Below are 15166 nucleotides of genomic sequence, written 5' to 3' on the forward strand. Positions count from 1 at the left end.
GGGACCAATTGTCCCCACAAAGATAGGAATACCAGTGTCTTTGAGACCTTGTGGGGACATTTTGAGGTCCCCATGAGGAAACAAGTTTATAAATCAAACAAAATGATGTTTCCTGAAAATGTGAAGTAGGAGAAGGGTTTTTGTGATGGTTGGGGTTAGGGAAATTTTCTGTAAAAATCTTCTCTGCATCGGATTTATGAACATCATTTATTATGAACACAAAAACAACTTCAAATAAATTGAACAATGAAGCAAGAGTAGATGATGGATGGAGAACTAAACAATCAAACTAACTTTTAGTGTGTATGTGTGCTGGGGGTGTGTTCAGTATTTCCAGCAGGACTTGCAGCATATCACTTGGTGCTCTCTGCAAGTGTGTCCACCACAACAGATGCAAGTGCTGACATGTTTGTTCTTTGCACCAATTGCATGTTCCCCTCTTCACTCCTGAGCTGCTGGTGCTTGCTGGTGTCTGTGGATTTGTGTCTGGAGAGACAGCTGCAGGAGACTGAATCTCTCTCACCAGTGCAGTAGCAACTGGTGTGCGAGGGTGATGCTCTCTCCTCAGTATTGCTGCAGAGATTTTCCCAGGTCTTCTAGGAAAGCCTTCTCCTAAACAGCTTTTCACCTCCCTCGTGCATGAGTTGCTGTCCCTCCAGACAAACTTGCAGAGATCACCAAGTGATATGCTGCAAGTCCTGTTGGAATGACTAAACACTTATGTGTTCATAATAATGATGTTCATAAATCTAATGTCTAATGCAGAGAAGATTTTTACAGAATATCTTTTTTTCATGCACATACACACACATACGCACACACACACACGCACGCACGCACACACACGCACGCACGCACGCACACACACACACACACACACACACACACACACACACACACACACACACACACACACACAAATATGCTTTTATTATGGAGTTATACTCCATAAAACACAATGTACAAGCCAGAAATTAAGCTTTGTTTTTGCACAGGGCTACTAAAGGGTTAATAGTGCCACATGGTGATCAACAGTAAAAATGACTAATTTGACCTCTTAGCAAAAGGAAAAAACACCAACATTCAAAAATGCATGATAAAAAGTTGTCATAGCTCTGCAATCAAAAAATGTGGTTATAATGGAAGTCAATGGGGCAAAAACAGCCAATAACAATAAATGAGGGAGAAAAAAATTTAAACTGATACTACACAAAAACTAAAAATGCTTCAAAGCCAATGTTTTTACCAATCTTTGGCATGCCCAAGACTGTGAAAAAGGTTTAAAAAAATCCAGTTTACAATCACATTTTATATTGAAAATCTGTCATTTTGTGTGTGTTTTTTCCCCAAATCAGTGACACCACTTATAAACTTGGCAATTAAAGAGTTAAAATCATTGAATTTTTGTGAAGATTTGGTAGTTTTGATCAGTACTGAGGTTGATTAACAGATTTATGAAAAAAAATTTGGAAAAAATATTCATCTGATAAATTTTTATAGCCGTTGAAATTAGTGGATGTTTTCATCCACTAACAACACGAAAGGGTAGTAAATTTGAACAATGCACAAGGGTTAAAATAGATGTAATTTAATGTAAGGAAAATATACTTGATAACGGTTCTTATACCACTGAGCCAGAGTCGTAAAATAACAGAATTACGAAACGCTTTGATCTCGCCGCCGCGCGGTCACGTGATTCATGTTACGTTCTACAGTTCCAAACCAAGCAGGGCTGTCAATCTGTTTGCATAGGTTTTGAGCTATTTTAGGTAAATATAAGCTTGTAATGGGAATTGATCACTATACTTACTGTGTTTATAACGTTTTTCTTTACTAGGGAGTGATGGAAAACAGTAAATCAGTTAATAAAGATAAACAGTTAATTGTGACCCAAATATAACTGTGGTTATCTATACCAACTACAGCAACACAGTTTATCTTTTATTTTTGTAGCAAAATATGGCTATATAAATGGGTATCAATCTGCTAAAAACATAATTCCTACACTTTTACTATATTAAAATCACAAAAAAGATCGCCAACGCGGTTATTTGAAACAGTGAAGCATAACAGAAACACACTAAATTCATATTTTAAATTCACATTAAATGTTAATATAATCATACATGATTTTCGAGGAAACATCACTCGTATTACTTACCAAACACAATGAAACACATAGCAGCATTGTGAAGCAGTGGGACTTTCTTATAAGGCATTTAGCTTGTCGCTGTTGCCCCCTAGTGTTACTCGTAATATATAAAAAAGATAAGTATAAAGTAGATGGCCACCAGTAATAAAATATTAAACCATTAAATCTATATTATTCACACATTATACACAACTCATTAAAATATAAACATTTTACTAGTTATTATTAACGATAATCATTACCTACAGCAGAGTTCATAAAATATCACTGTTGACTATATTAATGAAATGTCAGAAAATGTAAAGAGAAACGGTAATTTCATCGATTTACCAGCAGGTGCCATTGAAATGAATGGGCTTTAGTGCTGCGTTTGGAACTATGCGTCACTACCGGTCACTACATGAAACGCTGTTTCTTCCGCATTCCATTCTTACAACGGACGTCTATGTGAGTGTCGTAACTCTATTATTATACGACTCTGCACTGAGCTATTGAATGCTTTATTCTGATTGGTTGAGAAATGTTCCATGGGTATCCATTTTTTTTTAAATGCACACCTTTAAATGTCTTAAAATAACAACTAGAGCAATGTTTGTGGTAACCGTGTATAAGCAAAATAATTGACTTGGTCCTTTGAATTATTTGAAAATAATGCACTGCATTATTAGCTGTGTAATGCACGACGCACATTATTTTCAAATAATTCAATGGCCCGGCGTCAATTATTCCTTACAATGTATGTGTTATGTACCTTAAGGCCCTGCTAGTAGGAATCCCTAGAAAGTACATAGCTTCACTGCAAAGAAATTCCCTTACTGAGGATCGAATCACAGCCCGACCATCACCAGACCTACAGTACAAACACAAAACATCACAGTACAATACAGTATAAACCATACTGTCATGCACATCATAACCTAAAAACGTTAAGGTTGGCATATAAAAGACAATACTAAACACACCAAGCAATTATCTTCAGATTTTAGTTCAGAGATTTACAATAGGCTAATCCAGAAATAACAGACACACATAGCATCAGATGTTGTTTTTTACCGGGAATATGGCGTCTTTCCTGAGCCTTTTAACTGCAGCTCCCATCTTTCACCTTTTCTGCATAACAGAGAAAACAAAAACTGCTGTAAACAAACTAATTATTGATTTGCATTCACATTTACAGTACATTTATGCATTGTGCAGATGCTTTTATCCAAACTTACTACAGTGCATTCAAGTTGACCTTGCTTTTGATCCATATTAACACCTATTTTATACACTGATTAGATTTTTGAATTTAATATGTTTGGTTAATATTTTGCTACTCTTAAATATCACATATGTACAAGTAAAAACAGTTTGGGTTGATACGTGACCACTATCAATTCTTGAAATATATTAGTCAAACACGAAACTGTAAACAACTATTCTTGAATGTCTCACCTGTTGGTGTATTCACCCAACAGATGTGCTCTTCCATCCCCCAGCTGTCCCGCCCAATAACCAAACTATGAAAGAGAAAACATGATTGACAGGTTGTTACGGTTGACTTGTGCCTTCAGATAAAAGCCAAACACAAGGAGACAAACACCTGATGTCCTCCGTATCTGTGGGCCAGAGGAACAGAACCAGCAAACAGTTTTCCACCACTGACACAATGAATAAACTCTTGATTCTGTATCACAGACTGATTCAGATCCAAAATATTCCACAACGCATCCTGAAAAACAAACAAAGACCTTAAATATAAATATGTGCATTTATTCCTTATAAAAAATGACTATGGTACAGTGATGTAGCATACAGCATATTAAAATCATAGCACTTATGATTACATATTTAGTACTATCAATGTCATATAATTTACATTTTAAGTTTAAGTAAGGCTTATTGTTGGCTTTTAAAAAAAAGTTAGGAATGCTTCTTTATTTGGAAGTCAATTTGTATAAAAGCATCTTCTAAATGAATAATCATAAGATCAGTGTTGCAAAGTCTGTGGTTTTTCTGTGAAATTTGGCTACTTAGTTTTGCCAAAAGCTTGAAGGATTTTGTTAATCAGCAACGTTAATGTAAGATGGATGATTTAATTAATAAAACAGACTGTATTTCTGATAATGGCCATGCCACAACTTTTAAGAAGATTCAGATTAATTGTTTATTGTGCTTGTTAGAGGAAATTTGGTTTGACCGACTATACCAGCAACATTCAACCCACAAAATACCTTTTTCACTTCAATGACTCCAAGTTGCCCACAACAATATTTGAAGGCCCCCCACTCACTCATTCTTTTCCAAATAAATATAACTAGAGCTTGGAATGACTACTAGACAGATGTATATTCGCTACTAAAATGGCCAAAATACTACATTTTTTTAGCTTATTTTAAAATTTTAAGTCATCTTGATCTTGAGGCCCCCTTGGAAATCTTCTGAGGCCCCCCTGTGGGCCCCGGCACCCTGGTTGGGTGTGTGCTGGGGCCCACAGGGGGGCCTCAGAAGATTTCCAAGGGGCCCTCAAGATCAAGATGACTTAACACTGCCCTAGAAGAAGAAACTGTGTGCAATGCATAACAGTGGCTGGTAATGTGTACTTTACTGTAGGTATAGGTTTGGCATTATTTGGGCTATGGGGTCATTGAGTTGGTTTTGTTACGGATATCTGGCAACCCAGTGATTGTCTGTCCAGCGTGTTTTTTCCTGTCTAATGCTTGAGATATGCTGGGATAGGAAACTGATGACACTATAACAGGTACAGTAAAGTACACTGGATGGATTTGTAACATGTTCTGGTCAATTCATAGATTCATTGACTTAATAAAAATAAGTAAATGTATACAAACTATTGACATTTTGCAGACATTTGTGGTGTACTTAATAACTGTATTAAATACCTACATAAATACCTAGGTTTTCCTAACCTAAAAGTACATTTTCGTAAAAAAAACTAACCAAAAAGAAACCTTGAAAAATAACGTTCTGGAAACCAAAAACTAACGTTATCAGAACAGGAATTTAGTGAAATTACAAAAACAAAGTGACTACAATAACATTGGTTTCAATGCATTGATTCAGACTTTTTACTACATGTTCATGATATGATACTGAGGGTTTATTTACTAGTGATAGAGCAGCCAATGTCAGAGGCTTTTTCAGAGGAGTGGGCTGACATTCAGAAAACACGCAACTCTTCACTGTACGAATAAAGTTACCGTCAACTTCATCGAGCGGAAGACAATCTGTAAAACACAAGGACATTTCAACTTAATGAAGATACATTGTAAATTAACATAGGGAAATTTCATTTGTTTCTTACCTGATAATGTATGCGTTAATGTTAGTGGTATTTCTGCATTGTGTTTTACACTGAAATCAAACTGATTTTGTTTAGACGCTTCATCTTCATTACACTCATTCCTCTCACAAAATCCCTGCTTATCCCTGAATGCGGCTCTGGCAAATAAAATAAAAAATAACATAAAACTATATCTAATCATTACATAGACCGCAAATGTACTCTTTACTATTTACATCTGAATTTAAAATATTACAGCAGTAGAAAAGTCACTCTGTATCGTCCGATATGAAACGCAAATTTGATTCCTCCAGGGGCGCTAGTTGGCCTAAAATGCTTATTTCTCTTAACGTTCTCTTAAAAATCTGTTAACGTATATATTTGTTTAAGACATGGAATCGTCCGTATATTACCGGTACTACAAATAGGCTTGACATAAATAAACATTAAGTGTATATACATTCTATAAGCAAGTTTTATAAATAATATCAAATAAAAATGCTTCCTTATTAATGATCATAGGATAATCAACTGTGATTGGTTCAGCCTGACAACCGCTGTGAAAAGGAAGTAACACGATACAATACAGCGTATTTCCGCCCATGTACAATAATCTACACCTGGAAACGACACTGAAAACTTTAATAACCATGATATTGAAAGAGCACAGTAATTATACATTACTTAAAGCCCGCAATTACAGTTAAAAATGCGTGTTCGACCAGTCAGCGGAAGAGATCAACGTACAGCGAGAGTGATTCGTTTCGAACACGCCTTTATTTTGGCCCACCAATCCCCGCCCATTACTAAACTTTATTTTCTATTCCACTTCCACTCCACCTACTTGTTTTGTTATTGAATCGTAACACAGTTGCTTCCGGTTCAAGCCGCGGTTGTGTCACGTGACGTCACAGGGCATGTGCTCTGGACCGAGGAAGCATGGCGGTGCCGTGGAGGAGATGTTGGAGGAGCAGATCAGGGGCTGCTGTTATTTTGGACTGGTGCAGCGTTATCAGTGGAAGAGCTTTTACTCGTGCGGCTTCAGCTGCCTCTAGAGACGCGCGACAGGTACTGAAACTTTTGCCTGCATGGGAGACAGATCAGCACATACAGACAGACAGAGAGGAAGGTCACCGGCTCGAGCAGTGCAGAATGAATGACAGATCACTCTGATAGATTGTGGTTTTAGTATTGAGATGAGTGTAAAGTCTTTACATTATAATACTCGTATAGGTCTCAGTGTTAATGCAGTGATGTTTGGTAAGAATCTGTGTCTTGCATTAACTCCCCGTGTAAAGGTCAAGAACTCGTGTACTGCAGAAGTTATGATGAAAGTTGAGACACTCCTATTGCTCAATAAACCACTCTTTAAGTTGAACAGGAAATGATGCATATCCCAGCTGGAGATGTTTGAAATTTGACTTTATCCATACTTTGTGGTTATGAGCAATTATTGTCAGTTATAATCAAAATAAATGCATGATAACTGTAAAACTAAACAGTTTCTTGAAACAGAAATTCTTTTATTTTAGTGTTTGCTAAACCACTGACAACAAAAACAGTGCCATCAAGTGGGCCTGCTGTATTTTAATGCTGCTTTGCAACAATGCAAACTGTGACAAGTGATATAAAATACATTTTATTGAATTAAAACTGAATTGAAAGTCTGACATACTGTATTTTGGGTGAGATTTCCAAAAATTTTTATCAACCTTTCTGATGTTGGCCATCTATTTCAAAGCCCTAAAACCACAGAATATACAAATAACAAAATTCAGATTCGTGAATTGTGATATTTTATTTTAAAAGTCTCTTGTTTGATACTCTATTTTTATTATTTATGTGTTTCAGATTCTAATACGACAGGGATTGTCACATAATGTAGACAAATCAGTTTCACTTACAAGGTATGTCAATGTCAAAGTTCAGATAAATATATGTTTACAAACTAACACGGTATGTATGGATGAATTAGTGCTAATTGTACTTTACTCCTGTAAATATTTATAGTGTAGGATATATTTGTTTTTGAATGTTGATTTTATTAAGTGCATAGTTGTTTCATTTTCATTTTTTACATCATTATGTTTCTTGACTTTTAAATTTGAATCCTTTTAATTTAAATTAACTCTTTTTCTACAATTGGCAAGTTATCTTTTCATTTAAGAGAAAACTCTTTTCTGCCAATGACAAATTTTTACTGCAATCCATGCTTCAGCTCCTATCCACTAGGTGGCGCTCTTACCCAGCTTATCAAACACTGACGCATCCATTGATCCAAAAACAGTAAAAACTCAGTGTATGTTTGATCTTCGTTTTGAATCAGGGTAGGGTTGCACCAGTGGTTCGTAAGTTCTTACTTAAACTAGGACGTAAAGTCAAAACTTTACTTAGCTTAGTAACTACTAGCTACTTTATAACTAACTCTTTACTTTATTTGGTTGCACCATTTGTTCTTAAGGCAGAACGTAGCTAGTAGGGATGTGCATCGATGCATCGCGCTCCCATTAAAAAGACCTGTCTGAAATCGATTCTGAATCGTAAGGCTCCGATTCAGTGTGTCATGCACAGCTTGTGCATGTACTACGGCTCCGTGATCTGTAGGAAGTCCTTATCAATCTAAAATCACTACAAGTTTGACTCGTTTATAACGTGCATTTAAAAAAGCAACACTCGTCAAACACAATCATTTAAAATATTCTTTATTATCATGAAAATACCTGAAAACAATCTGAAGAACAGCGATATAAATATTCCTTTAGACATTTCCTGGAATAGTGTTTGGTATACTACTTCTTCTGTGGCACAAATGGTGTTTCTAAGCGAGAGCGCCCCCTGGCTTTTGGATGTGCCTGCATTTCACCGTAATTCATTCAAATTCATTCATTGAGAAAACGCGCATTTGCCCGATTAATTGTCACAACCCTAGTAGCTAGTAGGTCGTAAGCTCTCCGTAAAGTAATGCGTTGTTGCATAGAATGACGTCTATTTTTCTTAACCCAATCACAAGCCTTCTAATAGGAAAACAGGAAATAGTCTGAACAGCATGTAATTTAAACTGAAAGTTAAAAAAAGACGTTAAAGCATACGTTATCGAACTCAAAACATTACACTTTTAACTGAAAATATCTATCCCACACGGAGGAGAAAATAAACAGGAAGAAAATTTAAAATCTTATTTTAATTGATGGATACACAGAAAACAAAACAGTTCTTGAAAACTCGTTGACGAACTTGCTGCTGTTCATAATCAATTACGAGCTCATCGATGTGATCTAATCTGGCTGACATCTTATTCCAACCATTATTCATGGACAGAGGCTTCCGTAAATATTTAGTTACAACGTATTGTTACATTTAAACTAAGTTTAATGGTGCAACGCAAAAACATTTAGTAGTGCGCAAGGTGTAACTTGGTGCCCGTTCACGTTGTAACTAGGCTACGTTGTAACTTACGCACAGCTGGTGCAACCGGCCCCTGGTCTCTAACAAAAGTTCTTTACAAAAATGCAATCATCTCAGCTTTTTGCTGGAAATGTTGTATTTTTGAAGAAACCTACCCATATTTGAGAGGTGACCAAAGAGAACAATTGAAGATAGGATGAAACAGGGTTTTCTGTTGTTTAAAATCAAAGGGTCTGTTCTTATATTTATTATATTGTATGTTTATATATTTTAAGAAGAACATTTTCTGGAAGGCATTAAACTTTTGTGAAAATCATAAAAAATGCTAGCGCTGGCTGGCAACTTTAAAAAAAAAATGCAGGCGGGGAAAGAGTTAAAATTTAATTAATACCTTGTTTATTTTTCATACTTGAATTATGAACGCTACATTTTTAGTATGGTGTTATTTAAATAAACACTGCTATTTAAAGTATTTTTGTTTTCCTGTCATTCAGTTTATTGAATTTCTAAATCTCATTACATTATTTTTCTATTTGTCTCTCAGGTACAGACATCTGTATCCAACACAGAGAATCTGCGGTTGCAGTATACACAGTGATGCAAAGTTAAAAGATCCTTTTTCACTTGCACAAAATGACTTGCAAAATATATACGAAGACATTAAAAAGGTATACCAAAAAATGAATGTTGTAGTTTTTGTAGATTTTTGTCTAGTGCTTACATAATGCAATTGTTCACTTTGGCCAGCACATTAGCTACCAAATAGCTTGATGTCATTGTCTTCTATTGTTTTATAAAGCATTTTTTATCTGTTCTGCCCAGCAACCCCTAAAAAGAGCTGGGCAAAAAATTGCCTGCGATTTTCGTGTTTCATCAGTAAAGCTGGTTCGGTGATTAGTAGTAAATCACCATCACCTGCTTTCAGATGAAGCGGCATTTACTACACGGAGCCGTATTCCCCCAAAAGCTAGGCAAAATCACATTTATAATCGAAGACAATCTTCCATGATTATGGACGCGATTTTGCCTAGCTTTCAGTCAAATATGGCTCTGTGTAGTAAATGCCGCTCCATCTGATAGCAGGTGATAGCGGTTTACTATTAATCACCGAACCGGCTTTACTGATCAGACACGCATGAGAATCGGAGAATCGCAGACGATTTTTTTTCCGCCAGCTCTATCCCTAAACACTTTATACCACTCACTGTAGTCATGTAGCTCAAATGATACAAAAAGTATAGCATAGTGCCGGCAGCAACACTAAGGTCTTGGGTTCGAATCCCAGGAAATGTTTGTGCTGCTAAAATACATAGATTTTATGTACTAATGATCACTTTGAATAAAAGTCTAACACAAATTTGTAAATGTAAACCCTTTCCCTCACTGTCGTGCATTTTGTGAAGAAAAATACTAAAAGCATTTTATCTTCTTCAGGAAATGTTTGTGTCCAAAGCTGAGCTAAAGTCTCTGTGTGATTATTACTTTGACGGGAAAGGAAAAGCTTTTAGACCCATGATTGTGGTTTTAATGGCTCGAGCATGTAACGTCCACAGCAACAAAGAGAGGTAAGAAACCATTTTATATCTCTGTTTAGAATTGATACTTCAGTCAAGTGATTTTACTGGAACCATAGAGACATTTCTTGTTCCCCTCAGCGCTCTCCTGCCAGCGCAGCGGTCTATAGCTATGATCTCTGAGATGATCCACACTGCCAGCTTAGTGCACGATGATGTCATCGATGACTCGGACACTCGACGTGGAAAACACACCATTAATAACGTTTGGGGAGAAAGAAAAGTGAGTATCCAATTTGATCCTAAAATATATCAGTGGTTCTCAACCTATGGGTCACAACCCAAATGTTTCTGATTGCTTAAGGACAACAGGGTTAAAAACTACGCTGAATGCAAATTTTAAAATTAAACTATGTATACCATCAAGAAACAACTAGGATATAAAAATAATTGATCCGTTGAACTTAAATAGATGGTAAAATATTTTGTCTTTTGGCAAAATGTATCAGTCACTTGACAGAAGATAGAAAGATAAATAAAAATGTAAATTGGGAGTACAAATTGCTACATTTGTTTTGTGTGCTGCCAAAAAAACTTTTTAACATGTATTATTTTGTATCTTGCCAGGGCTAAGCATGACAATACTTACAATAAACAATTTTGTTGGTACTTATACTACAGTATGTTGGTCCTGGATTTGCTATGTCTACTGTAAACTCTGTCTCCCATCCAATTGAGAACCACTGAAATAATTTTTGATTATTAATTAAAAATAACCAATGATATGTGAATGTGTAATGGTTAGGCTATCCTGGCTGGAGATTTCATTCTGTCAGTGGCATCTATGGCACTTGCACGTATTGGAAACAATGCAGTAGTTTCTGTGTTGTCACAAGTAATAGAAGACCTCGTACGAGGTAAGTCACACTATCAAGTAAAACAAACATTATAATCTTCGGTTAAAAGTGCCGTTTCTAATCTTTGTATATAAATTCTAGGTGAATTCATGCAGTTGGGGTCTAAGGAGAACGAAAACGAGCGATTCAAGCACTACCTTGAAAAAACCTTTAAGAAGACTGCGAGTCTTATCGCTAACAGTTGTAAAGCAGTATGTACGTTCCATTTTACAAACAATAAGATGAAGTTTAATACTATAAAAAGAGGTTTAAGTGTAAGCATCACTGTATGCGAAATTTTAGGTGTCAATCCTGGTAAACTCAGATCCGGAGGTGCACGAAATCGCGTATCAGTATGGACGAAATGTTGGCATTGCATTCCAGGTAGTGTTTTTAGAGATGCAATTCAAGTATTTCCACTTAATGGATTTTAACATTAATTACACAATAGTAGATAAACTGAACAGAAAAGTAACAGAATAGCCGTTACATAGTTAACTCATCTTAAATGCAACATTTAAAGATTTAACTTGGTTGTGTGATCTGTGTCAGCTTGTGGATGATGTTCTGGACTTCACATCCTGTGCTAAACACCTGGGCAAACCATCAGCTGCTGATCTCAAACTGGGTCTCGCCACCGGGCCCGTTCTGTTTGCTTGCCAGCAGGTACAACAGCTGAACTCTGATCAGTAATGTTGGATTAAAATGGGTGTGTTCGACTTCATGCTGCGGTGCAAGTACTGACAGGTGGATGACATCAGAGTACTGCGAAAGCAATTCGAATTATCAAAGGCAGAAGTTTTGAATCACTTTCGTTGTACTTTGACATGTCAGTATTTGCAGCACAGATGAAATCGAACACACCTTTTGTTGCTTCCCTAAATGACTTAAAGACAGTTGATACAATAACTGTTAATGTTTAACATTATCATTTGTTGTATGAATTTGTACTTTGTTCTTAAGCCAAACATTTGATTTATTACACGGCACTCTAAAATGCTCGATTCTGATTGACCAGTCCGAACGTCTCGTCTTTTCTTAAAACCGAAAGTAAACGGGTTTCCTCGCAAAAGGTCTGCATTCAATAAAAATAAGCTATATTTGAATCAATATTTAATGTTCCTTACCTTACTTATGATGTAAATAGCCGTGTAATAAGCAGGATAATGTACAGGCAGCAGGTTGTTATCGTGAAATATCTGCGATAACAACCTGCTGCCTGTACATTATCGCTTAATTATGGCAGAATGGTCAGTTATTGTGTGAATTTTTTTTTTTTGCCACTGAAATACAGCGTGGTACATTATTTTGTGCAGTTGATATCCAAACCATGTTTACACTTCTTTCTTGTTTTATCATTAGTTTCCTGAGCTGCATGCGATGATCATGAGGCGTTTCAGTTCTGATGGAGATGTAGACAGAGCTTGGCATTATGTCCAGAAGGTAAGACTGGATTTCTATAAGGATAAATCACATAAGAACTAGGGCTGTCACTTTTCGTTTGACAGCAACCCGCTTTTGTGATGGAAGATTGGCAGTACGAAATATGCAGCTGGCAACGAAGTACCCGAGTTTCCCTGGGACATCAGTGCGGTCGGAGTGCGTCTTCTCAACAGATGGACATATAGTGAATGAAAAGCGCTCTGCTCTTGACCCCTAAAATGTTGATCGACTTGTTTTCCTGACCAATAATTTGTAATGGCCCTATTCTTTTTGCGCATTTCATTATGCCTGCCTAGTGCCGCCTAAGTGTCGGTTACGTTTAATAAAAAAATACACAGCATGTTCTCAACTTCAAGTCTATTTAAAGGTTCATTTTTGAACAGTTGTTTGAAATGGATCGAATCATTATTTAAAATAATTTTTGAATTGCCTAAATCATAAAAGCAGCCGGTTGAAGCCCGCAGTAATGTTTTTCATTTATGGCAGCAGTCCACTCTGCATATTTTTTTAGAGAATGTTGCACTACTGTTGCTGTTTTTTATTCTGCACGAAACTTAATGACAATGAATAAGAAATATTGCTGACTTGTGCGTTTCAGGCGCTCTCTTTACATTTGTCTGTTATTTGGCGTTGAAAATGGAAACGTCTTTTTAGACATGGAAAATCGATTTTACAATCGATTCAATGAACACTTATATATTAAAAATCGAAAATGATTTTTTCACAAAAGTGACAGCCCTAATAAGAACATGTCCGGGTCACATTTCACCCTAAATTTTTGTAATTTTTTTTAATGTATTTTTAGGACAACATTTTCCAGATTTTGGGACCTAAATTTTCAATGCTATAATGCACCTGAATGTATAGTGTTTTACTTAGGTAAAAATATGATAAAAATATAGTGTTTCATTTTAATATATAAAAAGTGGGAAAGCAAATGCTGTGCTTTTTAATAATACTTTTTCTACATTACAACGAGATTGAAACTGATATTATATATAAACATTTTTTTTTAAGGTAAAAGTCTGCATACAGCGGGGAAAATAAGTATTTGACACATCAGCATTTTTATATCACTTGTTATGACTCAACTTGTATACTTAAATGTTCTGATTTATTCGTATGATTTGGCTTGATGGCTACATCTGGTGGAAATTTGTGTCAATAGCCCACTTAGAGTTCCCTTACTGATAAAAATGCTGATGTGTCAAATACTTAGTAAAAAAAATCCAATAATACACAATAAATAATAAACCAGACATGTTTTTTACATTTGTGATACTAGAATAGTAAACCAGCTGTAAATACTTTCTCAAACACACAGAGTGATGGTGTGGAACAGACTAACTACCTCGCCCAACGCTACTGCCAAGAGGCCATCCATCAGATCAGTCGTCTGCAGCCATCTACAGAGCGAGACGCATTGATCCGACTGACCGAGCTGGTGCTGAGCAGGGATAAGTGAGCCTGAATCCAGAGCTCCATACTCAGGCAGCTACACCTCTGCAGGCCCCTCTCCTCCTACACATAAACACCTGGGCCTTCACAGAGATCAAAGAATGAAACTATTCACCTTGTTGTTACCGTTTGCTTTACTGTACTGTAATCGCAGAGCTCTTCCTGTCATGGAGCGAATGAACCGTTACCGGTACAGAAGAGGATTATCTGCAAGATCATTGTAATTCCAGATGTAGCACAGATGCTGCTACGGTCACGTGTGTGTGTGTGTGTGGATACTTTGCCCAAACATCCGTCCACAAAAGGCCAAACGTCTTCCATTTTACTGTAAGATGTTATTGTCAGTGTACTTATGCATCAAGTGCTCAATAACAACCAAGGCCTTAAACCACACTAGCTATGTATTTAAATTAAATAAGGTATTTTTTAAAGTAAACATCCTGTCTGCATCTTTTTTTTCATCTTCACTTACAGTTTGGACTGGGAAGCAACATCCCCCATCGGCTCTTATTCTCTATATGCTGTCCACTTGGTTTTACAACCAAGTGGACAGCATATAGAGAATAAGTTCACTGATATAGGTTTTTCAAATGGTGGACTAGAATGTCCCTTTTTCATGAAGTCCTTGCATTACAATACAGGTATCCTATTCTAGTCTAATTCCCTGAATTTCCATGACCCATGTCTGGGATGCTGTGAGCCTGGATTATGTAGCTTAAAGGGGACATTTCACAACCTTTTTAAAAAAGTTAAATAAATATGTAATGTCCCCAAAGTACGTATGTGATGTTCTAGCTCAAAACAACCATATAGATAATTTATTATAGCACGTTAAAATTGCCTTTTTGTAGGTGTAAGCAAAAATGTGCCGTTTTTGGGTGTGTACTGTTAAATGCAAATGAGCCGATTTCTAAACTAAATGGCAGTGTTGTGGTTGGATAGTGCAGATTAAGGGCAGTATTATCCCGTTCTGACATCACATTTCAATGACCTATTTTTTTTCTATTCCAAT

The 15166-nt window shown here is 36.3% G+C and overlaps 2 protein-coding genes across 5 annotated transcripts in view; one reads left to right on the forward strand and one right to left on the reverse strand.

Moving 5' to 3' along the window:
• The window catches only part of LOC135785297 (protein adenylyltransferase SelO-like), a 41360-nt gene extending 35661 nt beyond the window's left edge, over positions 1-5699 (reverse strand). For 3 of the 4 annotated variants that reach the window (XM_065294656.2, XM_073813088.1, XM_065294655.2), the window contains exons 1-6: positions 5460-5699; positions 5264-5382; positions 3738-3866; positions 3590-3654; positions 3206-3262; positions 2904-3002 (exon numbers count right to left, since the gene is read on the reverse strand). In XM_065294656.2, the coding sequence (XP_065150728.2) occupies positions 2904-3002; positions 3206-3262; positions 3590-3654; positions 3738-3866; positions 5264-5382; positions 5460-5640 (650 nt within the window). In that variant the 5' untranslated portion in view covers positions 5641-5699. The remainder of the gene's footprint in view (positions 1-2903; positions 3003-3205; positions 3263-3589; positions 3655-3737; positions 3867-5263; positions 5383-5459) is intronic. The other variant, XM_065294657.2, reaches the window with a different exon arrangement.
• Positions 5700-6331: 632 nt separating this feature from the next.
• pdss1 (prenyl (decaprenyl) diphosphate synthase, subunit 1) lies at positions 6332-14590 on the forward strand. Its single transcript, XM_065294658.2, has 11 exons — positions 6332-6506; positions 7290-7345; positions 9388-9511; positions 10278-10408; positions 10499-10640; positions 11163-11274; positions 11356-11465; positions 11557-11637; positions 11806-11919; positions 12616-12696; positions 14021-14590. The coding sequence occupies exons 1-11, from the start codon at positions 6378-6380 to the stop codon at positions 14159-14161; spliced, it is 1221 nt and encodes a 406-aa protein (XP_065150730.1). The 5' UTR covers positions 6332-6377; the 3' UTR covers positions 14162-14590.
• The last annotated feature ends 576 nt before the right edge of the window (positions 14591-15166 follow it).

The sequence above is a fragment of the Paramisgurnus dabryanus genome, chromosome 22 (genome assembly GCF_030506205.2).
Source record: "Paramisgurnus dabryanus chromosome 22, PD_genome_1.1, whole genome shotgun sequence".
Lineage (NCBI taxonomy): Eukaryota > Metazoa > Chordata > Actinopteri > Cypriniformes > Cobitidae > Paramisgurnus > Paramisgurnus dabryanus.